General features: G+C 36.7%; 1 protein-coding gene across 1 annotated transcript in view; it reads right to left on the reverse strand.

The window, feature by feature from the left end:
* Window positions 1-7,190: 7,190 nt before the first annotated feature.
* Window positions 7,191-14,434, reverse strand: part of itgb3b (integrin beta 3b) — a 33,289-nt gene continuing 26,045 nt past the window's right edge. Inside the window, exons 14-15 of the mRNA XM_038298755.1 lie at window positions 7,975-8,141; window positions 7,191-7,517 (exon numbers count right to left, since the gene is read on the reverse strand). Of these exons, the coding sequence (XP_038154683.1) occupies window positions 7,449-7,517; window positions 7,975-8,141 (236 nt within the window). The 3' untranslated portion in view covers window positions 7,191-7,448. The remainder of the gene's footprint in view (window positions 7,518-7,974; window positions 8,142-14,434) is intronic.

Here is a 14,434-nt window from a genome sequence, read left to right on the forward strand (position 1 = left end):
ATTAGGTTGCATCGTCACCTTTACCATTTAATCTCGTTTGTCTTTTTATCAAGCGAGGCATTGTTTAATTTTAATTCTTTTTGCAGAAGTATTATTTTGTATTTTAAAAGAAATGTCAAACATGGACTAAATTAGGTAATAAAGTAACTTAAGCTCATCTTTCATCAAACATGCTCTATGTAGAATTCAGTGGTTTTGGGAACACTGACATATCTATTTTTATCATTGTATTAGAATAGAATAGAATAGAATAGAATAGAAAATCCCTTTATTGTCCGAAAATGGATACATTCTGGTGTTTACAGCAGCAAAAAGATTATAGAATTAAAAAAAAAAATTGTCACACAAATAAGGATAAAAATGTTTAAAAAAACATATTAGTGAGAAGATAAAAGATATACAATAAAATACTGTACTGTAAAATGTTTTTACAATATCAAAACGGGGCACCTGGAGAATAAATAACCAATATACAGCTATGGACATTTTTACAGGAAAGGATATTTGAAAATAGCAGCAACATCAGAGATGTTCAAAATAACAGCAGCATGTTATTTAACTGATTAAGTTAACAATGATGCAAAATCAGCATGAATGTAACAATTTATTGAGGTTGTTGGGAACAGTGGTGGTTATAGATTCTTACAGCTGCTTGGAGGAAGGATCTGTGATAACGCTCCCTGGTGCATTTAGGGTGCAGCAGTCTGTCAGTAAAGGAGCTCACCAGTTCAGCAACAGCTTCATGCAAGGGTGGGAGATATTATCCAATGTGAAATAAAATATGTTTAATAGTGTGTAAGGGGTTACACGGTCTTCCAAAGCTGTACAATCTGAACTTTTTCACATTTTATTTTTGATGGGGGGTATACAGTCACAATCTTTATTTTATGTTATTTCGAGTCTGTGTAATAAACCTAAACAAATTACCACATCATTATGAAGTGGAAGAAAAAAAAATATGTGTTTAAATTCCAAATGTAAAAATCAACTACCATAAACTATTATGAGTGAGAGTTTATGATAGTTTAACTGCTATGAGTCACCAAATATACCATTACAACTGTAGGTTATTTGGAGCTCTCTGTCTCACTATAAACGCCTGGAATGATTTTACCACTAATAAGTTGTTGTTGTTTTTTTTTTTTTGTGGTACAATGCATTGTAACCTATCAGTTTTTTGTATTTGGAGCATAAAGTTGAGTTTTTCCTCAAGTTGTTAGTGTAAACTACATGATTTATGACAAACTGCAATTTTCTTTTCTTTTATTACCATTCTTCCATAAAGGTGTTTTTTTTTGGCATGCACAACTACTAAATGCCCTGTCCTTTACTGCTTCTTTGATAAATACTCTTTTCACTTTGCCTTGCAGTTTAGATGGCCCACCACTTCTTGGTAAGCTTGCAGTTGGCCCATACTCTTTATCTTGAAATGACCGGTTCAACAGTGCTCTCTAAGATAGTCAGAAGATGCTGTTTTTTCAATAATATTTCAAAACATCTAAGCCCTTTACAGAAAAAATACTTTTGTACACCTGGACTCTTCTTAGGACAGCTGGATGAGCAGGCATTTCTTTTTTCTTTGCTCTATTTGAGTATAGAACATGTACACCAATGCAAACCAATTAACAAATTTTAATTTGTCGAACATTATTATATTATTTCCCTTTCAGCACCAAGGAGAGCTCATTTTATAGATTACAGTGTGAGGTCCCCAAAAACATAACAATGGTGTAGAGGACTGCAACATATATGAATATTTCTAAATAAACAAAAATAGGAAATAAAAAAACAGAAAACAAAGACGGGTTAAAAACGAACTCAAGGAATAATCCTCAGAATAGAAGCTAAACATCTCAAGAAGGCTAATAAAGTTTCACAACGGAAGTCATGTGAATAGGTTATTTCTCATACTGGGAACTGGACATTAAGTGACAATTATGTCCAAACACACACACACAAAAAAAAGACAAAACAACCCACATCATCGTTAAATATTTCCATCCCTCCATATTCTCTTGCCTAATCGGTCAGGGTCGCCGTGGGGCTGGTGCCTATCTCCAGCAGTCTATAGGCAAACGGTGGGGTACTTCCTGGATAGATCGCAAGTACCTCATAAGGCAAAATAGAGACACACAATCATTCAAACTCATATTCAATTTTGTCATGTTTTATGACAGTGAGAGGAAGCTGGAGTACCCGGAGAGAACCTATGTATGCAAAGGCCAAGTAGCCAAGGTGCACGATCAGTCAGAGGCATATTAACAGGACCCCACACTGTCACACAGACTTGAGGATAACATGCAATCTCCATGCAGAAAGACCTTGTGCAGGAATCAAACCTAGTGCTTCTTTCTGCAAGGCACCAGTGCTACAAACTGCATCACTATGCAGCACTATGGCATAATTTTAGTTTAATTTCCCCAATGTGGGACTAAGGATATCTATATTTTAATAACTCAAATGTCTATTCCTATGACTCTAATGAAAAAAAAAAAAAAAAAAACAGAACCACAAAAATCAGTATTTGTGTCGCTACCAGAATATTTACCTAACGGGAACTTTATCGATCTAATGTACTTAGTAGCCAAAGCAAATCCACCTGCTGTTTTGTACTGAAGTTTGAATGTATATCACTAGAGGTCCCTGTTTGATGGAGTTACCTTTGCAGAACAGTAACCTTCCCAAGAGGGAATTAGAATAACACATGCTCCCAAATCCAAATAAAGAAATAAGATTTAGTTTCTGTTCCAGTTTTGAGCATCGTTGAAAATAATAACTCACTAACACAGGTGTGTTTTAAAATAACTCAGTCCAATAAAGGCTCGATTGTTTTGTTGCAATAAAAGCAACCCCCCACCCACACACATTTGTTAAAAAAATCTGAACTATTTATGAGGATTCAGAGTAGCATCTATTTAACCCAAAACATTTCATTGTAAAGGTATTGCTAGTGATGATTTGTAAAGAGCAGGAGTGGATCTACCGGGCTACAGGGGGTCAAGGGGGCTGGGGTATTGCCCCTCCCCTGTAAAGCCTTGCCCAGCTGGCCTCTACCTTTATGTTCTTAAACTACTAGTACAGTAAACAGTAATTGTTTGTGTCTCAAAGCTCTCAAAGCCTCTTAAAGCTTTCAAAAATAAACTTTAATTTACAGAAAATATCACCTGTATTAAACTTTAACAGAGAAAGGTTTTAGTGATTTAGCTTTTCTTAGCACAGAGATGCCTTCTGCTTTCCAACAAGTAATGGCTGAAATCAGTTCTGTATGGTATCGTATCTCTAGAATTGTCTGATATATTTATTTGCTGTATTTATTTGTTTATTTATTTTGTGAAATATTTCTTTAACTGAGTATATATATATATATATATATATATATATATATATATATATATATATATATATATATATATATATATATATATATATATATATATATATATATATATATATATATATATATATATATATATAAAACTGTAACTGGAGCGTGTAACGAAATTAATTTCACTCTGGGATTATTTCAGTATTTCTGATTCTGATTCTGAAAGATAAAAACATGGGTAAAACAAATATCACAAATGGACCACAACCTTAAAGGAATAGTACACCTAAAACATGATTAGCCTTCATTTTCTACTCACCCCCATGCTGAACAACACTCTGGACTACTTTTTTGATATCTCAAATGCATCTGGAGATCTGGGAGGCTTCTTGCTGTCTGCTGACATTCAAATAATGGAGGTCCAGAGCGCCCGAGGCAGAAAGGTCCATAAAAGTCCACAAAAAACGTGTCAATATTCCTCCATATTGCTCGTCCAATGTATTCCAAGTGTCCTGAGTGGGTAGCGTCCATAATTTACTCGAAACGAAGTCATTTAGAATGTTTTTAGAGCATAAACAGTAGTGTATAGGATTTCCTAAAAGCGCGTTCACGAGTCTACGGAAACCGCGGCAGACCAAACCAGATGAAAGTGCGCATTCAGCGTCTGCTCTGCCGATAATGCAAGCGTAGAAGAAGAAATGTGCTGTTTACCTGTGCAAAGAAAGAAACAACGAAAGAAAAATGTCTGAGGACTTCAGTATTGAGGAAGAGCATGATTTCTTTGCCGAGCTGAATGCGCACTTTCATCTGGTTTGGTCTGCCGCGGTTTCCGTAGACTCGTGAACGCGCTTTTAGGAAATCCTATACACTACTGTTTATGCTCTAAAAACATTCTAAATGACTTTGTTTCGAGTAAATTATGGACGCTACCCACTCAGGACACTTGGAATACATTGGACGAGCAGTATGGAGGAATACCGACACGTTTTTTGTGGACTTTTATGGACCTTTCTGCCTCGGGCGCTATGGATCTCCATTATTTGAATGTCAGCAGACAGCAAGAAGCCTCCCAGATCTCCAGATGCATTTGAGATATCAAAAAAGTACTCCAGAGTGTTCTTCAGCATGGGGGTGAATAGAAAATGAAGGCTAATCATGTTTTGGGTGTACTATTCCTTTAAAGGTATAGAGGATGATCTTTTATTTTTGGGTGGATCATCTAAGTAAGTGGTCCTCCTAGTTGTCAATCATTCTGGCGATATGTCCACGCAAGACCGTCCTACGTACTCGTCCCCAGTTGGCTATCTTTTTCTGTGCATGTGCACTTTCAGGCGTATATGTGTGGTGAGCTATGGTTTCAGACAGTCATTAAAGCTGACCTTTATCACAGCGGTTCTTTAAAAATGGCAGAGGGTAATAAGAGAAAAAGTGTCTACGAAGTGTATGAGAACAAAAGAAAGGCCCCACAAGAGGCAGATATATCCCTGAATGCTTTGCGTGAAGAGCTCTCTTCGCAAAGCATTATGAGATTTGCTGTCACAGCTGACCGCTGTCGCCATGGGCTGTCGCTACCAAACAGCGGTGACTAAAAACAAAGATGACGCAGGCACCGATGGAGGAGGAGTTACGTGACCAAAGGAGAAGAGTAAGCAGTGGCCATCTGTCCAAACAGCAAGTTAACTGAGTTTGCTATAAAGTCCACTATATAGTCCCTGCTCTATATAGTGATTAATGGATTTAGGGGTTAGGACGGATGTTCGGATACAGTAAGCTGTTATGAGCTGTTAGAACGGCAACTTTTAAACAGAGCACACACAAGGAGAAATGGGCATGTGCATGCTCTCACACTCAAATCAAACATTGATAAAAAGTATCTAGTGTGTGTAGTGCTAATAAAATTTGTATAAATGTAGCAAGAAATGCTCCTTTTCTCTTTAAACTAAATGCAACCTGTTGCTCATGTCAAGCACAAAAAAAAAAAATAAACGCATTTCTGCATAGGACTAATGACATCAGACCAATGTTTTTCCTGCCAAAGTTAAAATCAAACATACACCTTTGCAATATGCCTCTAAAGATTCAGGTCTGAGCCCATCAGTGCACAGATATTTCAGCCATAATCAGTGGCTATATAAAAATAATCTTATTTTCAAAGCTATTGAGTAACACATTTCCTAGTTAGCCTAGTGGGTTAGAGCAGTGCGCTTGTGCTCTGAGGTTAGATTCCCACAGCCTCCACTCTGGGTTCCTGAGCAAAACCCTTATCCCCACACTGCTCCTCGGGCACCACACAATGGCAGCCCACTGCTCTCCAAAGGGATGGGTCAAAATACAGAGAATTACCTTCCCCATTGAGGGACAATAAAAGGGATTTACACATTATAGGAAGTTGAAGAAAAGGCTCTGCTGTTTATGGAGGATAGCTTGTAATCTGAAAACATGGTAGGTCAGACAGTCTCCTTAGATGATGTTTCAATACTGTAGCAGAATTCAGCTTCTTACAAGTAAAAAAATATATGTATAAAGTGTTAAAAGTGAAATGTCCATCTGTTTCCATTTACAGCTTTAATGTTTTTGCCAAACACAGCATGACACTCCTATATAACTTATGTGAAGTAGTTTTATTGGAGTTACATTGCTGTGAAAGTTGCCCTTATACAAGCCTGAGCACATCAAAATAACAATGCTGGTAAGAAATGAAGCAAAAATGATCTTATTATGGCAAGAATTCAAATATTTAAAAAGCAAAATAACAGGCAGAGTTTTCTCACCACATAGTGCTCTTAAAGGAAACCTACTATGCAAAATTTTTTCATACATACATTTGGATCTCTACTGCAACTGCTTCTAAAAAGCAGTGGCTATTTTAAAAGTCAAATTTCCCAAAAATTACGTCATTGTCGGCAGACACTGAACCTCACAGCAGCCCCAGGGGCATAAAACTATAACAAACAAAATCTAACACATTTATAAGTATTATATGCAATCTAATAATTTACAGGTGATGATCAGCACTTTCTGATTTCTTCATTAAAACTCTCGAAGGAGTGCTAACGCAATTGGTGTCCTCCTGGAAGTATCTTACACAAACCAATAGATAACACTCCAGAAGCCTGACTTTCAAGGTAGCTCTGTAAAAATAGGCAACTTACTTATCATCCAGAAACCAGTTGCTACATCCTTGCTGGCTCAGCAGAAGTGTCTACTTCTTTAGCTTCTGGGTCTATGGTTGTAACATTAGGCATCTGTTTGTGACCAATTTTAAAAATATTGAGAATGAAAGCTTTGAGGCTGGGTGAGTCGGATAGACAAAGCTTATTGGAATAAAAGGGAAGGAGCTCTAAAACTGCTGATTGTGAAAGGAGCTGAAAACTGAAGAGGTAATTATTTCATTATTTGAGTATCTGAGAATACTTTTAAGCTAAGAAAAAACAAATGATCATGTTTTGGAAACCACATAAAACTAAACCATCTTGTTTTAAAGTAAGTATTATAGTTCCTTTTTTTAATCCTTGGGTGGGGCGGTAATCTGTCTCCAAGCTACTGCTCTCAGGCATTACATCTGAATTTATCCTCCTAACAAGAACAATCAAAGCATAAATCTTATGTTCTCACATTCAAGCTGGAGGCGTTGAAAGCTTAACTTTCTTCTTGGGTTGCCATTGTGCTATGCTCTTGACTTTGTTTTTTGTTTTTTTAGAGAAACAATATCACTCTACATCATTGTTCAGCTGCCACCTCGGTTGTCTAAGTCTTGCTTTTTTATTGGATTCCTTTTTTGTTGAACATGAAAATGAAAATAAACTACAAACAAAAGAGGATCAGAGATAAAAGCATATATTGCCAAGACATACTGTACAATATATATGAGGAGACCACAATTCTTTATTTATGCCTGAGCAGAAAATTAACCTCTGTAAATCTTAAAAGCATTAACTATTTTTCACCATTATGAAGGAAATTAATACTTAGAAAATTCTTCCGCAGAATAATTTCTACATATTTACACACATTATTATTAAATGACAGTAGAAGGCTGCACAAGACTCGCTGCACTCTCCCAAAGGTTCTTATCAGTCCAGTATTTCATGCTCTACATTTCTTTTTTATTCTTTCAGTAGCATCAGTCTTTTCCTCTGTACGTGATGTTGGTGAATGTAGATGTCGCTCCTTTGTAAAGAGGATTGTGCCCCTGAAAATCAATCAAGATAAGAAACAATAATGTCAGTTTTAAAGAACTTAAAAAAGTGGAAATATTTATCAAAAATAAAAAGCTAAATTTTTTTTGTTTACCCTTTCTTTATTCTGTGACTTAAGTGATTCCCTGAAAATTAAAGCTTGGGAGTTTTGTGAGACCACAAAGAGGCCAATTACCAGTACCTGATTAGCATTGGCTGATATAAACCCAGCCCTTCCTTTTGCTGCTTTTTGTTCTGCTGGGAGTAACGGCATGGCACTAAATAATAAAAAAGGGACCCTCACAAAACAGGCAGAAGGCTGTGTGTGGCCTTTTCTATGTTTGAGTCAGCAAAGACATAGACAGGCACACATTTGAAAAATATATTTCCCCAGGTATCACTAATTGAGCCCTGATACAATCAATCAAAGCTGCTTTTCTGCATGTTAAACCTCCCCCGTTGTTTACCCACCGTGTCCCACTTGGCCCGAGCACGCTCTTCCTCGAATTTGGCAAACTCCCGCCTGTCATGGATGGTAACCAGCAGCTTCCAGATCAGCAGAGCGGCAAGGCCGAGGAATAAGATGGCTCCTGCCACAGACAGAAGCACCACCAAAATGTCCGGACCTTTAGGGCAGTCTGTTTGGAAGGGGAGAAGCAGATAAAGTAATGAGAAGAAGGCAAAAGGCAGAACAAGATAATACTAATATCAGTCTACAGGAAATCTAATCATAAAACTGTTTCCTCTCAAGACTCTCTGCATCCTACTGTTAATTTCATTTTGCATCAAACTTTTCACCGTTTGGCTGTAAAAAGGCACATGCATAAATACATTAGGCTAAAGAATAACATAGTGTATAATTGTGAAGGCGGCAGAAAAAAGTATGTTTTTTTCACTATCTTAGTAAATGAAAAGATATCGATCGCTGAACCTGACATGGGGAGAAAAAGAGACATAATGTGCACAGGAAACACTAACTCATTCCCATGTAGTAGCTACATTTTTTTGGCCACATTTAAGCACATGGTGACCACAAAATACTTGATTGAGGTTTGCTGAACATATCAAAGGGACATATCAAATAGCTGCAGGATGTCGGCCCTCAGTGACTTGAGTTTTAAAGAGTTTGACACCCTGAGCCTGTATATTGGATATCAATTCTCCGGCACAACAGAATTTACTCAGTGAGACAGGGATGAGCCACTCAGCATTTCTATAATAAAATTTAGTCAGTGCTGCCTGATGAATGTGATGTGGAAAATCCATGACGACCAACTCTAAAGGGCCCTTTTTTGAGGAGGGAATTAAAGAAAGGAGGTTAAGGGTAAATCCAAAAGTGTTAAGAACAAAAAAATATCCTATTGTAATTAAAAGTGTGCATTGACATTATTGTTTGACATAAATGGGGAAGTGCCTGGAATTTTATATAAGGGCAAAGTGTCTGAACACCCCCCCCACCTCTCAAAAGAAACATGCTTTTCTTCGAGTTCTATCTATATGTGCTGCACTAAACTGAACTGAAATAAAACAGACTGAAAACGTAGCAAATGATATTCAGCTAGCACAGTCAAAGGCCAATCTAAAGAAATTTACTTTTATTCTCGATATAAAGCAACTGAGAGTTTTAACATTTTTTTTACATTTTTATGAGGTTTTTTTTAAGATTAATGGAGTATATTTGTCATAACCTTGGGGCTGTTGACTGGCTTGATTGCTCAATCCAATCACCTGCCTGGCTCAGCCAATTTTCTCATCTGATCTACCTGCTCCAGCTTCTATTTAACCAGCCTTTAAACAGTCATCAGGGCCAGATTATTCTCAAACCAGAGGTCAGAGTTGTCTATGTCTAGTGTACCTTAGTGTTACTGATTCTCTTATCCTGACCCACTCTATCTTTGGACCTATGAGACTGCCTTTCCCTGTTCTGATCTGTTTACCTGACCTGTCATCGGACTGCTACTGGATTCTGCATGTTAACCGAACTTGGGACTGATTCCTGACACCGTTCTGAATTTCCCTTCTGAAACCTCTTCGGACCTCTGATCTCCTGGTTCTGAACCTTTTAGCTTCGCCCCCTGAATTATCCTGCCTTCCTTCATCTGCTCGGATCTTCTCTCCTGCTTGTTCTCTGGTCTCTGGAACTTAAATTTCTGGGTCTCTCTGGGAGGCGCCCGCCATGTCTTGTTGGCAGTCGACCGGCTGGAACCAACCTCTTCCTCTGGACATGGACTGAACTTTAAAACCAGTTTAGTGACTCACACTTTCTTTATCATCCTCCGCCAGATAGACATGGTCACTAACCTGTGTTTTCTTCATACAGAGTTTCGTACCTAAGACACCCTAGCTGCTCACGGCAGATCTGTTTGTTTTTAAATAACCGCCTTTTGAAATATTATTCTGTCTGTCTGTCTGAATACACGATCCTCTGTTCTGTATACAATAAAAATAAAAATCTACTTTGTCATTGTTGGACTTGGTGCAAGCTATGCAGAGATGATATTAACCAGAAGACCTGGGAGGTCTGGGCAGTCGATACACTGACAAGAAGTCTGACAATGTTTTTCTTGAGCATCAATGCTAAAGTGGGAGACTGTTAACAAGACAATTATTTGTTATGTTAACACTATATATAACCCTTATGAAGACTGGCAAGACATTTTTGAAGGAAACATATATTCTTGAGATTGCGTGAAGCAATGTAGAGGACACAGTAAAAAAATAGGTTATCTTGTTAGTTGTGACCAAATACTTGTTAGCCTACATTCAAACTACTGTATATATATATAAAAAAATAAACTATTACTGGTTACCCCAAGATGCCACCTGTATGTTGAAACATTTTCATGTTAGAACCATGCTGATGAGATGCTTTTATTAATAAAGAAAGAGGATAGGGAATTAGATCAGGGTCAATGGCAAGATTAATGAAGCTACTCTATTCTACAGCACCATTGTGGAGGAAATCCAGTTAGAGGCTGCAAAACACAATAATGAAAGCTGTAATGTAATGGTTTGTTTTAAAGCACATCTATGGGTTGAGAAAGGCCCAATCAAAGTTCAATACTGAGCCAATTAGAAAAATTGTGGCAGCACATAAAGTAAGCTGCAAATGAAACTAATCTATGGTGTGGTACCTTGCTAACATGAATAACCGTTTCTTTAACAGCTTTTTTAATATATTCAGGAAGAAAACTAGGAAAGACTGCAGTGGAAAATACTGACATGTTAGAGCCAAGGCCACAGCTCCCCCTTCCCTCATTATGGTCTGGGGAAAAAACGCAACAGGAATCTGATTTAAGGAGTTTCAAAAGTCACTGACAGCAATGCTCATTAACATGGAACATTCTATCACTGGAACGGAAGTGTACTTGTTTTTTTCCTATCACCTATTGTCCAGGAAAAACTTTTTAAATCGTCCACAAAAAACATTCTTTAGTCTTTAAGAGAGAAGTAATAAACTAAATACTGCTGAGTCATCTGTATTCACCCCTACGTCCCATTAAAGAATTCCTTACAAGTTTGGGAAGCTTCAAAATGGGAAACTGTTCAGAAAATCATCTCAGCACTTCCATTAACCAACCTACTTGTTTGGCCTTAAGTTTCAGGCTTTAATTTAAGGCACTTGGAAAATGTTTTCTGAGCTACAACATTATTCCAAGATTTCAGGCCAAGCCAGCAAAAGTAATACAAGTTCAGATTGTGTAAAAGTGCTAAATATCAGTGTTTTTAACGACTGTCCACTGACTTAGCAAGGTTTAGGCTATATGATATTATGGATATCTTTGAAAGATTAGGGAGACATCTTTTCTCACTAGCAGAAAATATATATCATATCTTGCTCTGTGATGTATTGCTGTCCTGTCCAGGGTCTCCTTTCTCCCTATACACCAGCAGCAGATTTAAACGTATATTCAAGAACCTCTTGCTTTTAGGTGTGCTCGTCATAAAAGCATTTAGGCCAGTTTCTTACCCACTGATATGGAGGCCTATTAAATTATAAATCTAATGCAGTTTGCATGAGTAACATTTTGGACAGGGAACCAAAACTTTCTGACACCCATGTTTCTAAATCTGAACCTATAAGCACCAATGCTAACACACCATTCAGGCTCCGGATTTGAGTTGAACATAAATAACTTTTCCTATTTTTGCTCCATCGTTTTGTAAAAACGATCTAGAAATAAGTAAAAATTTCTTAAATTAAGTGTATTTACCATTAATTATTTTGAATTGTCAATGGAATGACTAGTTTTACTCTTAGAATAAGATAGATAATATGCACTTAAAATAAGACAATACCATTGTTTTTCTTATTTTGTTTTGTTCCATTGGAAAACTGTCTCACTTGCATCCTCAATTCAAGGAAAAATTTACTTGTTTTAAGAAAAAATTACTTATTTAGATTTCAATATTTTGCAGTAAAGGAGCTCATCATCCAAATCTTATCCTTTCTTAGTTTTAAGGCTACCTTTTAATGCAAAAACAGTGTTCGTTGGTTGTTTAAAATCTATTTTTCCAAATTAACAAATGCAAGTAGAAGAAAAAATCCCAAAATTTGAAGAAATAATTTTTTTTGTTCCTTTTTATATATATATATTTTTTTTTACAAAAAGGCTAGTGCTACCCTTATTGGGATCAGGGTCCAATTGATTTGATCATATTTCAAAGAGTCCTTGATGACATGACCTATAACCAGGTTTCCAAGGTATTCTGGAAAATAAACAAACTCACAGATCTTTGACCACATTTAGAAGTGGGCATGAGGTTCTTCTCCACAGATTCATCTTTTTTTTTTCACCCAAACAATCTGCACTGTATGACCATTGTCTAATGTGACTAAAGCACACCTTTCCAGCAGGGCCTTCTCATGCCTTTATTATTACTTGTTTGAACTGATAAATGTGGCACTGTCATGCATTGGAAAATTTTACTCAAGAGGAAAAGCCATAAAAGGAAGTACCTACATGTTCAGATGTGAGCTTAAAAAGCCACCGGCATCACCCTCTTGTCTAAAAGCATACACATATCTTAGAGTATAGTATGTATGCTTAATTTGGAGCAAGTGAAAAAGTATTAATCTTTAACTTAGTCTGTGTTTCCCTTAGACACTTTAATCTGATTAAATGTCATACATAAAAAGGGTATTTTATTCCATGTCTCTGAGAACATGGCACCTATATTCCAGAAGATATTCATTATTAGAGATATATTTAACAAGATGCACCTGGTTCTTCCTCAGTTTTAAACTATATTAATTTCTTCATGGACATATTCAAATAAACATTCTCCCTTTTTGGCCACTTTCCTGTTGTCTTCCATTTTGGCAAATCAAACTACATATATATGAGTCACAATGTTCTTTCAGACCACATGCAGCTCGTAAGGTTGCAGCAGTTTTGCGTGACCTACAACAGGAATTAAATTTTACAGCAAACTTCAAAGCCTCTTTCTTCTTTTTCTTCTTCCCTCTTCTCCTTTTTTTCTTGGCTGTTTCCGACTCCTCAGCTGACCCTTTGATCCCTTTAAATGGCATCCTTACACCTGAATGCACATTAAACTAAATTCATAGCTAATATTGGTTTGTTTGGTATTATTCACTGACTCAGTTATTCATTCAATTAAAACCTTTGCCTTTCTTTGGCTCTTTAAATAGTCGGCTGAATCTCTTTAACTGCTGTCCTCTTAAAGATCTATGAAGTCAGCAGATTTCTAGAAGAGCAGGACTGCTTTTAACAGCCTCTATGACACAGCAGGGTGTGGTGTGTTCAAGGCAAATTCCAAGGGAAATTCTCTTACACCCACCACTATCTAAATTAAACACATACATTCATTAAAGGTATAGTCTCTCTGGGCAGTAATGGTTATTAGCTCTCTCTTTGTTTGGCTGCCAAACAGGTATCAAGGGAATGGTGACTACAGCTTGGATGAAGGAAACCACAACATAAGAAGATCTGATTGGTCTATAAACTTATGAGCCAACCCTGTTGTACTGGTGGCTGTTCAAAATTAATAAGATTTTTTATATCTTTGACTTTATTTTTGATATTCCCAAACCAGTTGGTTAAAATGATTTAAAAACCATATTTTGTTACAAGTTTTATAGTAATTTATACTAGTTTTTATTAAATTTTTGGCTTTTTGATATTGATTATAAACATTACTTTGATTAAAACAAATCATATAGCCTGTTAAAATGGAATCATTTAAATACTTAGAAAAAATGGAAAGGCTAAAATCGTTTAGTCTTTGATGTTGAAGAGGAACAATGAATCTAATGTTTAAATCAGTTTATATTCTAGTAACTCCAATTATTAGAGAGCTGGGTCATCATATGTTTGGAAAGACTTTGTTTTCCAAGTTTGAAGTTTCTCAATTCAAAATGTCTGGAGTGGTGTTTGCTTTCCAGAGTGGCACAAACAAAAACCTTGTTATGGCTTAAGAAACATGCAAATTGAACTGAAAAATCAGGTCCACCCCTCAGTAATGAGGGTGGTCTCAGGTTACAGCTCTCAAAAACCTACAATGCAGTGATAGAGTCGATTCCCTCCCGCTATCATCTCAAACCTCATCACCATGCAGGGGACCAAAACACCTGGTCAGCCAGGCCAACAATGATCCTAACGACTCCCCATTTTTTCTGTTCGATTTGCATGTTTCCTAAGCCATAACAAGGCTTTTGTTTGTGCCACTCTATAAGCCTGGAAATCAAACTTGAGAAACTTTAAAGTTAGTTAACAAAGTCCAGTGGTTTGTTTTTTAAACTTTTTTTTAACTTTGTTGGAATGACTATGACCTGGATGACCAACATGACCTAGATGAGAAACAAAAAGTCCAGTGGTTTGTTTTTTAACTTCTTTATCCTGCTTATTTTTATGTGTGCCTTTTTAAGCTGGCTAATGCTTTTGCCGCACTTTTTCAAAGCCTGTTTCTC

This window comes from Cyprinodon tularosa, unplaced genomic scaffold (genome assembly GCF_016077235.1).
Source record: "Cyprinodon tularosa strain WSP-4 unplaced genomic scaffold, ASM1607723v1 ctg413, whole genome shotgun sequence".
NCBI lineage: Eukaryota > Metazoa > Chordata > Actinopteri > Cyprinodontiformes > Cyprinodontidae > Cyprinodon > Cyprinodon tularosa.